The sequence below is a fragment of the Oncorhynchus masou genome, chromosome 25 (assembly GCF_036934945.1).
Source record: "Oncorhynchus masou masou isolate Uvic2021 chromosome 25, UVic_Omas_1.1, whole genome shotgun sequence".
Taxonomy (NCBI): Eukaryota; Metazoa; Chordata; class Actinopteri; order Salmoniformes; family Salmonidae; genus Oncorhynchus; species Oncorhynchus masou.
The window spans coordinates 7704753-7719577 of NC_088236.1; the positions used below are offsets into that span (position 1 = coordinate 7704753).

The 14825-nt window shown below is 41.9% G+C and overlaps 1 protein-coding gene across 2 annotated transcripts in view; it reads right to left on the bottom strand.

The window, feature by feature from the left end:
* Positions 1-14825, bottom strand: part of LOC135513724 (anthrax toxin receptor 2-like) — a 1178227-nt gene that overhangs the window by 1112795 nt on the left and 50607 nt on the right. For both annotated transcript variants that reach the window (XM_064936612.1, XM_064936613.1), the window contains exons 10-11: positions 2189-2267; positions 1179-1274 (exon numbers count right to left, since the gene is read on the bottom strand). In XM_064936612.1, coding sequence (XP_064792684.1) covers positions 1179-1274; positions 2189-2267 — 175 coding nt within the window. The remainder of the gene's footprint in view (positions 1-1178; positions 1275-2188; positions 2268-14825) is intronic.

Below are 14825 nucleotides of genomic sequence, written 5' to 3' on the forward strand. Positions count from 1 at the left end.
GGATTGATATGCTGATGACAAAGCACTGAGAATCCATGAGCATCCATAAAAACATATTGAAACTCCTCACAAAGGAGGAAAATATGATATATGATGAACAAAAAAAGGTTTGGTGTGAACAAAGGCTTTGAAACATATATTTAATATCAACTGAACAAACCATCATAACACGAAACACGAGAAGGGGAATAGAAAAATCTGCGCCAAAAAACAAGAAGAGAAGTGCTTCCTGGAAGAGGAAAGCCACACCACACCAAACAGCCTCTACTGTTTCCAGATACAGGATGTGGTAAAGATCTCAGAGTTAAATAGAACACATATCTCTATCGCTATGGTTACTACTTCCTGTTCGAGCCTCTTCCTCTGTGGTGCTGTGCAGCTCATTGCAGGCAGTAATGAGGTAAAACGTGGGGTGAAGAAGAGTTTAACAGTGGAGCTGGCTGCCTGCCAACGCCAACCACCTCACCTCAGCTGAGCTCTTGAACAACGTGGAGACCACGGAGCATGTTCCATTCATGACTGGCTTGGCCGTGATGGTTGAGTTTACCTGGCATCATCCCATGGGGGAGGGAGGGCTGATGCTGGGGCATGGCTATAATGATGGCTTTTGGCTAAGGGTTTGACTGGGTCGGTATACCTTACAACGGATCATTTCCAGAGCCAGACAGGTTCTGTGTTTACGCTGTCATGTAACCTTTATTTATACAGTTCATCCTCAGTGATAGGATGAACTGTTGAAACAGAGTCTTGTAGTTAAGAGGGACATTAGTGTCTACAGTGATTGTTTAAGTTGCTTACAGTCTGCAGCTTGCTGACACAGGAAGGACACATTGAGGAGTATTTTACACAATACACAAAGACAACTTCCTCTAACCACTACCTAGTGGTTAGAGGGTTGGACTAGTAACCGAAAGGTTGCAAGATCGAATCCCCCGAGCTGACAAGGTAAAAATCTGTCGTTCTGCCCACCTGAACAAGGCAGTTAAACCTCAATTCCTAGGCCGTCATTGAAAATAAGAAATGTGTTCTTAACTGACTTGCCTAGTTAAATATAAATAAATAAAAATGTATGTATGTTATAAATGTGGAAATGAACCCCAGGGCAGGAACATTTCTGTATGTTATAAATGTGTCAGTGTTTTACGTTATTATGTTATAGACTGCATTGTAAGACTCACCACAGTGCAGCAGAGAGGCCAGAACCACCACGCTGCTGCTAACGCTGCCAGTAACAACAGCAACAGGAACACTATGGCAACCGCGAAGCCGTCCGACTGACACAGGGAGAGAAAAATACACGTTAGACCAGTCAGAGGTCATACGTCATTCAATAGACAGATAAGACCAGCCAGAGGTCAATCAACAGACAGATAAGACCAGCCAGAGGTCATTCAATAGACAGATAAGACCAGCCAAAGGTCATTCAATAGACAGATAAGACCAGTCAGAGGTCATACGTCATTCAATAGACAGATAAGACCAGCCAGAGGTCATTCAATAGACAGATAAGAACAGTCAGAGGTCATATGTCATTCAATAGACAGATAAGACCAGCCAGAGGTCAATCAACAGACAGATAAGACCAGTCAGAGGTCATACGTCATTCAATAGACAGATAAGACCAGCCAGAGGTCAATCAACAGACAGATAAGACCAGCCAGAGGTCATTCAATAGACAGATAAGACCAGTCAGAGGTCATATGTCATTCAATAGACAGATAAGACCAGTCAGAGGTCATTCAATAGACAGATAAGACCAGCCAGAGGTCATTCAATAGACAGATAAGACCAGCCAGAGGTCATTCAATAGACAGATAAGACAAGTCAGAGGTCATACGTCATTCAATAGACAGATAAGACCAGCCAGAGGTCATTCAATAGACAGATAAGACCAGCCAGAGGTCATTCAATAGACAGATAAGACCAGCCAGAGGTCATTCAATAGACAGATAAGACCAGCCAGAGGTCATTCAATAGACAGATAAGACCAGCCAGAGGTCATTCAATAGACAGATAAGACCAGACAGAGGTCATTCAACAGACAGATAGAGGTATGCACATAGCACATAGGTCCCGTGTGGCTCAGTATGTAAAGTATGGCTATTCTACCTATACACAAGTTGTAGATGAATATAGACTGTATTACTTAACCCTTTTATGAACAGATATTGAACAATGTAAAACTCACACATGTGGTGGCGTAGATGGTGAAGGCACTAAGGATGAAGGACTTTCCATGGTTTAGACTTATGAGGACTTCCATGGACCTAGAAAGACGAGCACAACACACACTGTTTAACACCACAATAGCCCTGAATAGGGGAGAGGGGGGGGGCTGTGTATGACTTATTTTTCACGAGGGGAACGAGTTCTAAAATGGCGCAATTAAAACCCCCTAATGATGAACGGCAGAGCTATTTCCGTATGTCCATTATGCCAGATCCAATTACCATGCCTTTAAGCAGGAAACGGAACGACTGAAATCACCCCCCACCCACCCACCACCACCCCCCCCCACCCACCCCCAAAATTAAGAAATATGTAAAACACTGTCTATTGTCTGGTGTGATTGTTCGCCTGGCCGTGTGTGTGGGGGATGAAGGTATGTGTGTGTTCTCTCTGTGCAGTTGGTTTAGCCCTGGGCTCTGCCTTGGGCCTTCTATTCTCCTGCGGCTCCAACAGATGAGCTGCTGTCTGACTCTCTGTCCTACTGTCCGCTAGTATGGTACTGGAATTTAAATCGCCTGAATCCACCCCCACCCCCACCCCCCCTCCCCTCTGTTCAATCTTTATATTGCCTTTCCTATTTCCACACTCAATACTTAAATGATGTATGTCCTTTTTTTCTTCTTCTTTTTTTTTTAAACACTACGCCTCATGTTTTTGTTCCTGTCCACTTGGCTTCTAACTGGTGTTGTGGAACACATTTAGGAGGGGCCGTGTCTGTGACTTGGGCTTTGACTGGTATTGTGGAACACATTTAGGAGGGGCCGTGTCTGTGACTTGGGCTCTGTGCTTTAGAAGAAATAGAGGAAGACGACAAAGACAAGGTCCGCTCTCTTAGAATTACATTTGGAAAAAAATAATATGATTTAAGCCATGGACATTCTGTTTTTCTGCTACTGACTATTAGAGATTGTACACTGAGTGGACAAAAATTTAGGAACACTTGGGGAAAGATATGATCCCTTACTGAGGTCACTTGTTAAATCCACTTCAATCAGTGTAGAGGAAGGGGAGGAGACAGGTTAAAGCAGGATTTTTAAGCCTCGAAACAATTGAGACATGGATTATGTGTGTCATTCAGAGAATGAGCAAGACAGATCAAACAAGCGCCGTTGAACGGGGTGTGGTAGTAGGTGCCAGGTGCACCGGTAAGTGTCAAGAACTGTAACACTGCTGAGTTTTTTCAAGCGCAACAGTTTCCCGTGTGTATCAAGAACGGTCCACCACCCAAAGGACATCCAGCCAACTGGACACAACTGTGGGAATCATTGAAGTCAATAACTCGTTCGACAACGTTTAGAGTCCAAGCCTCGACGAATTGAGGCTGTTTTGAGGGGAAAAGGGGGTGCAATGCAATATTAGGAAGGTGTTCCTAATGTTTTGTACACTCAGTGTATATGCACCAACAACTTAATTATATCACAATCAACAGCCTGATCAACTCTATGTGAAGGAGATGAGTAGTGCTGCATGAGGCAAATGGTGGTCACACCAGATACTGACTGGTTCTCTGATCCATGCCCCTACTTTGTTTAAGGTCTCTGTGACCAACAGATGCATATCTGTATTCCCAGTCATGTGAAATCCATAATTTAGGGCTTAATGAATTTATTTCAAATTGACTGCTTTCCTCAAATGAACTGTAACTCAGTAAAAAAACAAAATGAATTTGCTGCATGCTGCGTTAATGTATTTGTTTCTGCGTAGTTGGTGAGAGTTACTGGTGCACAAACAGGACAGAAAATGTGTTCCTCTTACATAGATGTAAAGTCAATTTCAACATTCATTTTTTTGAGAAACACAAAAACAAACATTGTGATCGTGTGAACATAATTTTTTTGTGAGGACATCATCACTCAGTGAAACAGTTTGATTGAAATAAAAACAATATTTTGATTAGTTTCACGAGCAACATCATTTTTTTGCGCTTCTTTCTCCAAAAAGCGATCGTCCTTTATTTATACATACAATATACTGTAGATTTAATTTAAACATGCAATATACTGTAGATTTAATTTATACATACAATATACTGTAGATTTGATGTATACATACAATATACTGTAGATTTAATGTATACATACAATATACTGTAGATTTAATGTATACATACAATATACTGTAGATTTAATGTATACATACATAATGTAACCAGGAGAAATATTCCTTTTGCATGACCAGGCCAAGATGACTGCAAACAAACACACGTTCCATTGCAGACATTTGAATGGAAACTTAAACATGTGTTTGGCCTAATGTTTGATCGCCCACTCTTGAGGTTCGTTCCGTACCACAATCCCTCTCTTCAGAGTTCAAAGAGTGTCCTCTATTCTGTCAGGATCTCTGCCACGCGTCCTTCAGAGGAGCGACGTTTCCACAACTCTTAGTGACAGCCCTCCTCCGCAATATGTTCAACCCTGAATAATTCACCCCTCCTCAATTTTCCCGTCTTTAAGGAAAAGTTGGAAAACCATTACTGACACCGGTGATCGTCCAGCTGTATCGTATCACTAGCGCTTAGCGTCACGCAGGACGACGAGGCGCTCCGACAGAAGCCACTAGACACAGAGACCACTAGAGTGGGAGGGAAAGAGAAGTTTCCACATCGCACCTCAGAGAGCTCCAATGACCAGACCTGGGATCAAATACTATATGAAATCTTTTCAATACTCTTGAGCATTTGCTCTATTCTGCCTGGAGTATCGGAACTACGGAATGTATAGTCTTGGGACTGTTCTATTGATCCAGTCAGCCAGGCAAGACTAGATCAACGTATTTGGAATGATTTCAAATAGTAGTTGAACCCAGGTTTGTCCATATCCCAGTTTAGAGATCTCCAGTGATTCAAACAGAGGAGAGGTCTGAGTCGTCTGCCTTGATGTCCCTGGGAACATGTGTCAGTCTTTACAGGGTTTTAGAGTGATCCCTTAAGAGTGTTCCCCATGCCCATTTTTACCTCTGGCATGACATTTCCCCCTCTCGTCTCCCATCTAATTCAGACATAACCCCAGCTCAACCTAACAGCCGGGGGCCCTGCCTTCAACTGTCATTCACAGGGTTTTACAGCATCACCAGTTATAAGAAGAGACAGAAGGATATATCCATGTATTATTGAGCTGGTTTGTTTTGCTTTTGTGGAACAGGGTGCTGCTGACCGCACCCACAAACTAAGGTCACGTTATTGCTCCTCTTCAACGCGAGTTTCCTCTGAACTATTAAACCTGATAAATATTTGGATCTCTACTCATAATATTGCTGTGCATAGTAGTCGATACATAAACTCCAGTTTTGTTGTTGTTGTTGTTGTTGTTGCTGCTGTTGTTGTTGTTGTTGGTGTTGTTGTTGCTGCTGCTGTTGTTGTTGTTGCTGCTGCTGTTGTTGGTGTTGTTTGTGCTGTTGTTGTTGCTGTTGTTGTTGTTGGTGTTGTTGTTGTTGCTGCTGTTGTTGTTGTATCACTAAAAGGTATTGAATCCTACGTCCACCATCAGGTATTTCCATTGGGATCCCATTCTTTACCTTCAGGGCACCAGGGCTCAACTAGAGAGTCTTTACATTGGACCAAGAAAATAATATCTGTCACACTACCTGACCTTAACGCTACCCCCCCCCCCCAACGCTGCACCAAGAGACTCTCTGCTGTCCAACGACCCAGAGATGTTTATGGCTATGACGTCAAAAATGGCACCAATTGGACAACTGACACGGTCGGCAGCCCCACGGTGCGCCCTCCGATTGTCCTGTTTCCATTATTCATGAGGCTCGCTGCATTAGCTAGCTGTCCTGTCCTGTCTGTTGCCAGGTGTCAGCCAGGTGTCAACCAGACCCTTAAGTTCTCTTTCACCCTCCACCGTTGTTGTGTGATCACCAGGTGAGACACAGCAGACCAAGAGCTCCACCACTCAACCTTGTTATCATCAACACACCGGGGGGGTTAAAGGATAGGAGGACACGGGGGGGGGGGGGGCCCTACCTAATGGAGCGATATGGTGGAGAGGGGAAGGGGGAGAGGGTTAGGGCCACCAACAGATGCCTGTGTTCAAGGACTGAACCATGACACAGCTGTCACCACAGAGGAGACCAGTGCCAATACCAATTGACTGAACGTGTATGGTATATGGAACGTGTATTGCATAGTGAAAGTGTATTGTATTTCTAATGTCTATTGTATATTTAATGTGTATCGTATATTGAAAGTGTATTGTATTTCTAATGTGTATTGTACAGTGCCTTGCGAAAGTATTCGGCCCCCTTGAACTTTGCGACCTTTTGCCACATTTCAGGCTTCAAACATAAAGATATAAAACTGTATTTTTTTGTGAAGAATCAACAACAAGTGGGACACAATCATGAAGTGGAACGACATTTATTGGATATTTCTAACTTTTTTAACAAATCAAAAACTGAAAAATTGGGCGTGCAAAATTATTCAGCCCCTTTACTTTCAGTGCAGCAAACTCTCTCCAGAAGTTCAGTGAGGATCTCTGAATGATCCAATGTTGACCTAAATGACTAATGATGATAAATACAATCCACCTGTGTGTAATCAAGTCTCCGTATAAATGCACCTGCACTGTGATAGTCTCAGAGGTCCGTTAAAAGCGCAGAGAGCATCATGAAGAACAAGGAACACACCAGGCAGGTCCGAGATACTGTTGTGAAGAAGTTTAAAGCTGGATTTGGATACAAAAAGATTTCCCAAGCTTTAAACATCCCAAGGAGCACTGTGCAAGCGATAATATTGAAATGGAAGGAGTATCAAACCACTGCAAATCTACCAAGACCTGGCCGTCCCTCTAAACTTTCAGCTCATACAAGGAGAAGACTGATCAGAGATGCAGCCAAGAGGCCCATGATTACTCTGGATGAACTGCAGAGATCTACAGCTGAGGTGGAAGACTCTGTCCATAGGACAACAATCAGTCGTATATTGCACAAATCTGGCCTTTATGGAAGTGGCAAGAAGAAAGCAATTTCTTAAAGATATCCATAAAAAGTGTCATTTAAAGTTTGCCACAAGCCACCTGGGAGTCACACCAAACATGTGGAAGAAGGTGCTCTGGTCAGATGAAACCAAAATTTAACTTTTTGGCAACAAAGCAAAACGTTATGTTTGGTGTAAAAGCAACACAGCTCATCACCTTGAACACACCATACCCACTGTCAAACATGGTGGTGGCAGCATCATGGTTTGGGCCTGCTTTTCTTCAGCAGGGACAGGGAAGATGGTTAAAATTGATGGGAAGATGGATGGAGACATATACAGGACCATTCTGGAAGAAAACCTGATGGAGTCTGCAAAAGACCTGAGACTTGGACGGAGATTTGTCTTCCAACAAGACAATGATCCAAAACATAAAGCAAAATCTACAATGGAATGGTTCAAAAATAAACATATCCAGGTGTTAGAATGGCCAAGTCAAAGTCCAGACCTGAATCCAATCGAGAATCTGTGGAAAGACCTGAAAACTGCTGTTCACAAATGCTCTCCATCCAACCTCACTGAGCTCGAGCTGTTTTGCAAGGAGGAATGGGAAAAAAATTCAGTCTCTCGATGTGCAAAACAGATAGAGACATACCCCAAGCGACTTACAGCTGTAATCGCAGCAAAAGGTGGCGCTACAAAGTATTAACTTAAGGGGGCTGAATAATTTTGCACGCCCAATTTTTCAGTTTTTGATTTGTTAAAAAAGTTAGAAATATCCAATAAATGTCGTTCCACTTCATGATTGTGTCCCACTTGTTGTTGATTCTTCACAAAAAAATACAGTTTTATATCTTTATGTTTGAAGCCTGAAATGTGGCAAAAGGTCGCAAAGTTCAAGGGGGTCGAATACTTTCGCAAGGCACTGTATATGGAAAGTTGTTGTATAAGGAACGTGTATTGTATATGATGCTTGAATGGACATTTGTGTTCTACGTTTGCAATTGCTCTATTTATTTTATTATTGCTCTTATTATACGTGACCATATAATATTATTATATGACCATATCTATAGGCCATATCTATACTATAGACCATATCTATAGGCCATATCTATACTATAGACCATATCTATACTATATACCATATCTATACTATAGACCATATCTATACTATAGACCATATCTATACTGTAGACCATATCTATAGACCATATCTATACTATAGACCATATCTATAGACCATATCTATACTATAGACCATATCTATAGAACATATCTATACTATAGACCATATCTATAGGCCATATCTATAGGCCATATCTATAGACCATATCTATACTATAGGCCATATCTATACTATAGACCATATCTATACTATAGACCATATCTATACTATAGACCATATCTATACTATAGACCATATCTATACTATAGGCCATATCTATACTATAGACCATATCTATACTATAGACCATTTCTATACTATAGGCCATATCTATACTATAGACCATATCTATAGACCATATCTATACTATAGACCATATCTATACTATAGACCATATCTATACTATAGACCATATCTATACTATAGGCCATATCTATACTATAGACCATATCTATAGACCATATCTATACTATAGACCATATCTATAGACCATATCTATACTATAGACCATATCTATTCTATAGACCATATCTATACTATAGACCATATCTATACTATAGACCATATCTATACTATAGACCATATCTATACTATAGGCCATATCTATACTATAGACCATATCTATACTATAGACCATATCTATACTATAGACCATATCTATACTATAGACCATATCTATACTATAGACCATATCTATACTATAGACCATGTCTATACTATAGACCATATCTATAGGCCATATCTATACTATAGACCATATCTATACTATAGACCATATCTATACTATAGACCATATCTATAGACCATATCTATAGACCATATCTATAGGCCATATCTATACTATAGACCATATCTATAGACCATATCTATAGACCATATCTATACTATAGACCATATCTATACTATAGACCATATCTATAGACCATATCTATAGACCATATTTATAGACCATATCTATACTATAGACCATATCTATAGACCATATTTATAGACCATATCTATACTATAGACCATATCTATACTATAGACCATATCTATACTATAGACCATATCTATAGACCATATCTATAGACCATATCTATACTATAGACCATATCTATACTATAGACCATATCTATACTATAGACCATATCTATAGACCATATCTATAGACCCTATTTATAGACCATATCTATACTATAGACCATATCTATAGACCATATTTATAGACCATATCTATAGACCATATCTATACAATAGACCATATCTATAGACCATATCTATAGACCATATCTATACTATAGACCATATCTATACTATAGACCATATCTATACTATAGACCATATCTATAGACCATATCTATAGACCATATTTATAGACCATATCTATACTATAGACCATATCTATAGACCATATTTATAGACCACATCTATAGACCATATCTATACAATAGACCATATCTATAGACCATATCTATACTATAGACCATATCTATAGACCATATCTATACTATAGACTATATCTATAGGCCATATCTATACTATAGACCATATCTATAGACCATATCTATACTATAGACTATATCTATAGACCATATCTATACTATAGACCATATCTATAGACCATATCTATACTATAGACTATATCTATAGACCATATCTATACTATAGACCATATCTATAGGCCATATCTATACTATAGACCATATCTATAGACCATATCTATACTATAGACTATATCTATAGACCATATCTATACTATAGACCATATCTATAGGCCATATCTATAGACCATATCTATACTATAGACCATATCCATAGACCATATTTATAGACCATATCTATAGACCATATCTATACTATAGACCATATCTATAGACCATATCTATACTATAGACCATATCTATAGGCCATATCTATAGAACATATCTATAGGCCATATCTATAGAACATATCTATAGGCCATATCTATAGACCGTATCTATACTATAGACCATATCTATAGACCATATCTATACTATAGACCATATCTATAGACCATATCTATAGAACATATCTATACTATAGACCATATCTATACTATAGACCATATCTATAGACCATATCTATACTATAGACTATATCTATAGACCATATCTATACTATAGACCATATCTATAGGCCATATCTATACTATAGACCATATCTATAGACCATATCTATACTATAGACCATATCTATAGGCCATATCTATAGACCATATCCATAGACCATATTCATAGACCATATCTATAGACCATATCTATAGACCATATCTATACTATAGACCATATCTATAGGCCATATCTATAGAACATATCTATAGGCCATATCTATAGACCATATCTATACTATAGACCATATCTATACTGTAGACCATATCTATAGGCCATATCTATAGAACATATCTATAGGCCATATCTATAGACCGTATCTATACTATAGACCATATCTATAGACCATATCTATACAATAGACCATATCTATAGACCATATCTATAGACCATATCTATAGAACATATCTATACTATAGACCATATCTATACTATAGACCATATCTATACTATAGACCATATCTATAGACCATATCTATACAAAAGACCATATCTATACTATAGACCTTATCTATACTATAGACCATATCTATAGACCATATCTATACTATAGACCATATCTATAGGCCATATATCTATAGGCCATATCTGTAGACCATATCTATAGGCCATATCTATAGGCCATATCTATAGACCATATTTATACTATAGACCATATCTACACTATAGACCATATCTATAGACCATATAAATAGACTATATCTATAGGCCATATCTGTAGACCATATCTATAGGCCATATCTATAGGCCATATCTATAGACCATATTTATACTATAGACCATATCTACACTATAGACCATATCTATAGACCATATCTATACTATAGACCATATCTATACTATAGATCATATCTATACAAAAGACCATATCTATACTATAGACCTTATCTATACTATAGACCATATCTATAGATCATATCTATACTATAGACCATATCTATAGGCCATATATCTATAGGCCATATCTATAGACCATATAAATAGACTATATCTATAGGCCATTGTCAGGACCCGGTTTCGAACCTGGGTCTCCGGAGTGAGAAACAGTCACTTAACCAACTGAGCCACGAATAGACAGCAGAACCCAGAAGATGAGGCAGACACAGCAGTACTTAAGACGGTGAATTTAATAAAGAAAAAATCCAAAAATACAAAATGGCAAAACCAAAAAGGTGGAAGGAAAAACACAAAAGAATCTAAAAAGAAACTCACCAAAACTAAACTAAAACAAAAAAAACAGAATACCACAAGAACGTTACCCGGAATCGACAAGAGCACACAGAACACTAGGGCAGGGTGCCAACATACAAACACAGAGCACAGAACTGAGGGAAACAAAGGGTTTAAATACACTCAGGGGAAACAAGACACAGGTGCAAACAATAATGGGGGTCAAGGGAAAAACACAGGGACAAAAAGCACAATGGGGACATCTACTGACAACAACTGGAACAACCCTGGCCAAATCCTGACAGAATCCCCCCCCTAGGAACGGCTCCTGACGTTCCTACCAGCTCTCTCAGGGTGGAGGACCCTGAACTGACGAATGAGGTCAGGGTCCAGGATGTCTCTGGCAGGAACCCAGGAGCGCTCCTCAGGACCGTAGCCTTCCCAGTCCACCAGATACTGCCAGGACCGCTGCACCCGGCGGGAATCCAGTATCCGGTGGACGGTATAAGCCGGCTGGCCTCCAATGACACGAGGCGGAGGGGGAGGTCTGTCTGCCGGGACAAGGGGAGAAAAAACAACAGGTTTTAACAAAGACACATGAAATGTGGGATTAATCTTAAGGGATCTGGGTAAGTGTAGGCGATAAGAAACTGGGTTAACTCTCCTGGCAACCTTGAAGGGACCGATGTATTTTTGGGACAGCTTGCGAGACTCCACCCGTAGAGGTAAGTCTCTTGTGGAGAGCCAGACTCTCTGGCCGGGGCGCAGGGTAGGCCCGGGACGGCGACGTCTGTTGGCTTGTTGTTGATACCTCTGTGAGGAACGCATCAGATTAAGACGGGTCTTCCTCCACATAAGCCGACAGCGTCTGACGAATCTCAAGGCTGAAGGCACACTGACTTCTGCCTCCTGGTCCGGGAACAATGGAGGAGCATAGCCAAACTGACACTCGTGCGGGGACATACCAGTGGAGGAGGAGCGCAAGGTGTTGTGCGCGTATTCGGCCCAAACAATAAAGGATGACCATGTGGACGGGTTGTCACGAGTCATACATCGGAGGGTGGTTTCCAGCTCTTGATTCATCCTCTCTGTTTGGCCGTTGGACTCCGGATGGTACCCTGAAGATAGACTGGCAGAAGCCCCCATGAGTTGGCAGAAGGCCTTCCAAAACCTTGAGGCGAACTGGGGACCTCTGTCAGAAACCACATCTTGAGGAATGCCGAAGACTCGGAACACATGATTAATTACCAACTCAGCCGTTTCCTTGGCAGAAGGTAACTTAGTCAGAGGGACGAACCTGGCCGCCTTTGAAAACCTGTCGATTATGACTAGGATAGTAGTATTGCCATGGGATGGAGGAAGTCCAGTAATAAAGTCCAATGAGATATGGGACCAGGGTCTGTGGGGAACAGGTTAAGGGTGAAGGAGTCCTTGAGGGCGGAGGTGAGAAGATTTGCCCTGGCAGCACACGGGGCAGGCATTGACGAAAGTGGCAACGTCTTCTCTTATGGTAGGCCACCAGAACTTACGCTGGATGAACTCCAAGGTGCGACCTACGCCCGGATGACAGGTGAGGCGAGAGGAGTGCCCCCACAGAAGGACCTGAGTCCTCACTGCCTTGGGGACAAACAACCGATTGGCAGGGCCTCCTTTAGGGTCCGGTTCGCTAGCTTGAGCACGTCTCACGGTATCCTCAACTTGCCACGAGATCGGAGCCACAATCTTAGCAGCAGGAAGGACAGGCATGTCCGTGTCATCTCGAATGGCAGGAGCGTAGACTCGGGACAGGGCATCCGGTTTGAGATTCTTCGACCCGGGCCGATAGGTGAGGATAAACTGGAATCGATTGAAGAAAAGAGACCATCTAGCTTGTCTAGAGTTCAATCGCTTCGCCTGCTGGATATACTCCAGATTTTTGTGGTCCGTAAGCACTTGAAACGGGTGAGAAGCCCCCTCGAGCCAGTGTCTCCATTCCTTCAATGCCATCTTAACCGCTAGGAGTTCACGATCCCCCACATCGTAGTTCCTCTCAGTCGGGGTAAGCCGGTGTGAGAAGAAAGCGCACGGATGAAGCTTCTTGTCTTCACCCCTCTGAGACAGGACAGCTCCGACACCAACCTCTGATGCGTCTACCTCCACCACAAATGGTTCATCCGTAGTCGGTAGTATCAGGATGGGAGCAGAGAGGATGCGCTGCTTGAGTCCTTGGAAGGCCGTCTCAGCTTCTCTTCCCCAAAAAACCTTGCATTGCCACCTTTGGTTAAAGCTGAGAGAGGAGCTGCCACCAAACTGAAGTTCTTGATGAACTTGCGGTAAAAGTTTGTGAAGCCCAGGAAACGCTGAACATCCTTAACGGATTTGGGGTGGGCCAATCCGCTACCGCCCCTACCTTCCTAGGGTCCATTTGGATTCGACCGGGTTCCACTACAAATCCCAGGAATTGTACTCGGGATGAATGGAATTCACATTTTTCCGGCTTAACGTACAGATGGCTGTCCAGGAGGCGTTTGAGTACTTGTCTGACATGCTTAGTGTGTTCTTGAAGGGAGCTCGAAAAGATGAGGATGTCATCCAAGTAAACGAACACAAATATGTTAAGCATATCCCTAAGCACATCGTTTATGAGCGCTTGGAACACCGCTGGGGCGTTGGTCAGGCCGAAGGGCATCACCAAGTATTCATAGTGACCAGTAGGCGTGTTGAAAGCGGTCTTCCACTCGTCACCAGGTCTGATCCGCACAAGATGGTATGCGTTCCGCAGGTCAAGCTTAGTGAAAACAACTGCTTCCTGGAGCAGCTCGAAGGCTGTGGCCATAAGGGGTAGCGGGTAACGGTTACGGACGGTTATGTCATTGAGTCCCCGGTAGTCGATGCAAGGACGTAACCCACCGTCTTTCTTGGCCACAAAGAAAAACCCTGCTCCCGCCGGGAGGTGGATGGACGCATGAGGCCTGCTTCCAGAGAGTCCTTGATGTAGGTATCCATAGCAGCTCGTTCGGGTGGAGATAGGGAAAAGATCCGACCCCTGGGGGGCAAGTGCCCGGAAACAGGTCGATGGGGCAATCGTAAGATCTATGGGGTGGTAGCATGGTGGCCCTCTGTTTGCTAAACACCAGTTTGAGGTCATGGTAACACTCGGGAACTCGGGTCAGGTCGATGGATTCTAAAGACTCGGGAGTAGAACTCGGGGAATTCTGGAAAATACAAGTAGCTTGGCACGTAGGACCCC